Source organism: Penaeus vannamei, chromosome 19, assembly GCF_042767895.1.
Source record: "Penaeus vannamei isolate JL-2024 chromosome 19, ASM4276789v1, whole genome shotgun sequence".
Classification (NCBI taxonomy): domain Eukaryota; kingdom Metazoa; phylum Arthropoda; class Malacostraca; order Decapoda; family Penaeidae; genus Penaeus; species Penaeus vannamei.
The window spans coordinates 16,118,481-16,120,242 of NC_091567.1; the positions used below are offsets into that span (position 1 = coordinate 16,118,481).

Sequence of the window (1,762 nt, forward strand, 5' to 3'; positions counted from 1 at the left end):
CACACACACACACACACACACACACACACACACACACACACACACACACACACACACACACACATATATATATATATATATATATATATATATATATATATATTTATATATATACATATATATATATATATATATATATATATATATATATATATATATATATATATATATACATACATAAAGAGAAATAAAGAGAACGAGAGAGACAGATAGGAGAGATACATATATAAGAATATGTATATATATATATATATATATATATATATATATATATATATATATAGTAAGATATATATACACATATATTCATATATATATATATATATATATATATATATATATATATGTATGTATGTCTATTAATTTATTTATCCTTACCTAAATCGTTACTGAAATGAAATTACCAACATCCTGTGGTAATATGTGAAGTACAATATTTAAAACCGAGCACGACAATGTCATGTCCTGTACGATATCAATATTTACATTCTGTGCAAGAATATGTGTTGACAAATTCATCATGTAAGCTTACTTCTATTATTTATCTGCTCAATGAATATTGTCATCTGTCAAGATAGTTATCTTATTATTGCTGAATGTGAAACATTGGCAGTTAGTGTTTATTAAATGTACAAGTTTTGTAACAGAATGTCATTTATGTTGTATCAAATTTGGACAAACCCTAAGTGACTTTATTACAGTTAATACAACATATGTCATCTCATCATGGAGAAACTTCTGAAGCCCTCTTGACTGGATGTGGATCCAAACTGCCACTGCAGCCAAAGAATGGAAACAGTGGTATCGTTCAATAACAAACTTCGTTGAGGAATGCGGAGAATATGTGCCAGATAAGTTTAGAACATAAGTAAACTGTGTTGCCTTTCCTGTGCATAACTACATAGAAAATTGCAATGAATATGAATAGTGCTATAAATACTCTACATAATTTGTATGTGAGAACTCCAAATGAAATTTTTGCAAGGCATTTGTTAGCTACAAGGAAATAACATCCAGGTGAATCTAGACATATTTCTATAGGAAATCTGGAAACTCGACTGCGAGGACTGCAAGCTAAAGGCAGTGACACGCCAGGAACTCTTCCGTGATGCATTCACCAATGGCATTGCTTCACCCCTGATGAGACTATGTCTTTTGCAGAACAAGACCCTTGATTTGAAAAGTGCCTATAGTCAAGCCTAGTCACTAGACGTAATGCTGATTCCTAAGGTACGGTCAGAGTATCCATAAATTTCCCCAGCGATTTTTTGTCGACTAGAACTAACTCACCCATCCGTGGCGTTCACACTGCGTAAAGAACCATCAGCTTTGTTCAGCGGAATAGCGGCATCAAAACAAATCGTGACCACAGAAAAACACTATGGATCCTGCAATCTTCCTAACTCTTGCTATTTTTTATGTTTCTGGAATTCTAACCTTTTCTAAGAGTGAGCAAATTGCTTCAGAATTCAATATTTCAAATATTCACGGGATCTGTGATTTCAACTTGTTTGTTTATATTCGTCAATCAAATGAGAATCCATGGTCAATGCTCTTGTCTTTACATTCCATTTGTATTTCAGCTTAAATTTGAATATAAATATTTATGTAAAACTGAATAAGAATAATTTAAATAAGAAATATAAGAATGGCTCAGACTTCAATAAATACACGCTTTTTAGGGTATTCTTTTGTACTTAGAGCTCAGTGAACAGTTATCCCTCAGCCCATTTTGGAATTTTAAAGGATTAGTGTGGTATAT

At 31.6% G+C, this 1,762-nt stretch overlaps 1 protein-coding gene across 1 annotated transcript in view; it reads right to left on the bottom strand.

The window, feature by feature from the left end:
- LOC113802772 (uncharacterized) overlaps nt 1-1,518 on the bottom strand; it is a 41,129-nt gene extending 39,611 nt beyond the window's left edge. The window contains exon 1 of the mRNA XM_070133999.1: nt 1,291-1,518. Within this exon, the coding sequence (XP_069990100.1) occupies nt 1,291-1,294 (4 nt within the window). The 5' untranslated portion in view covers nt 1,295-1,518. The remainder of the gene's footprint in view (nt 1-1,290) is intronic.
- Between the last annotated feature and the right edge of the window lie 244 nt (nt 1,519-1,762).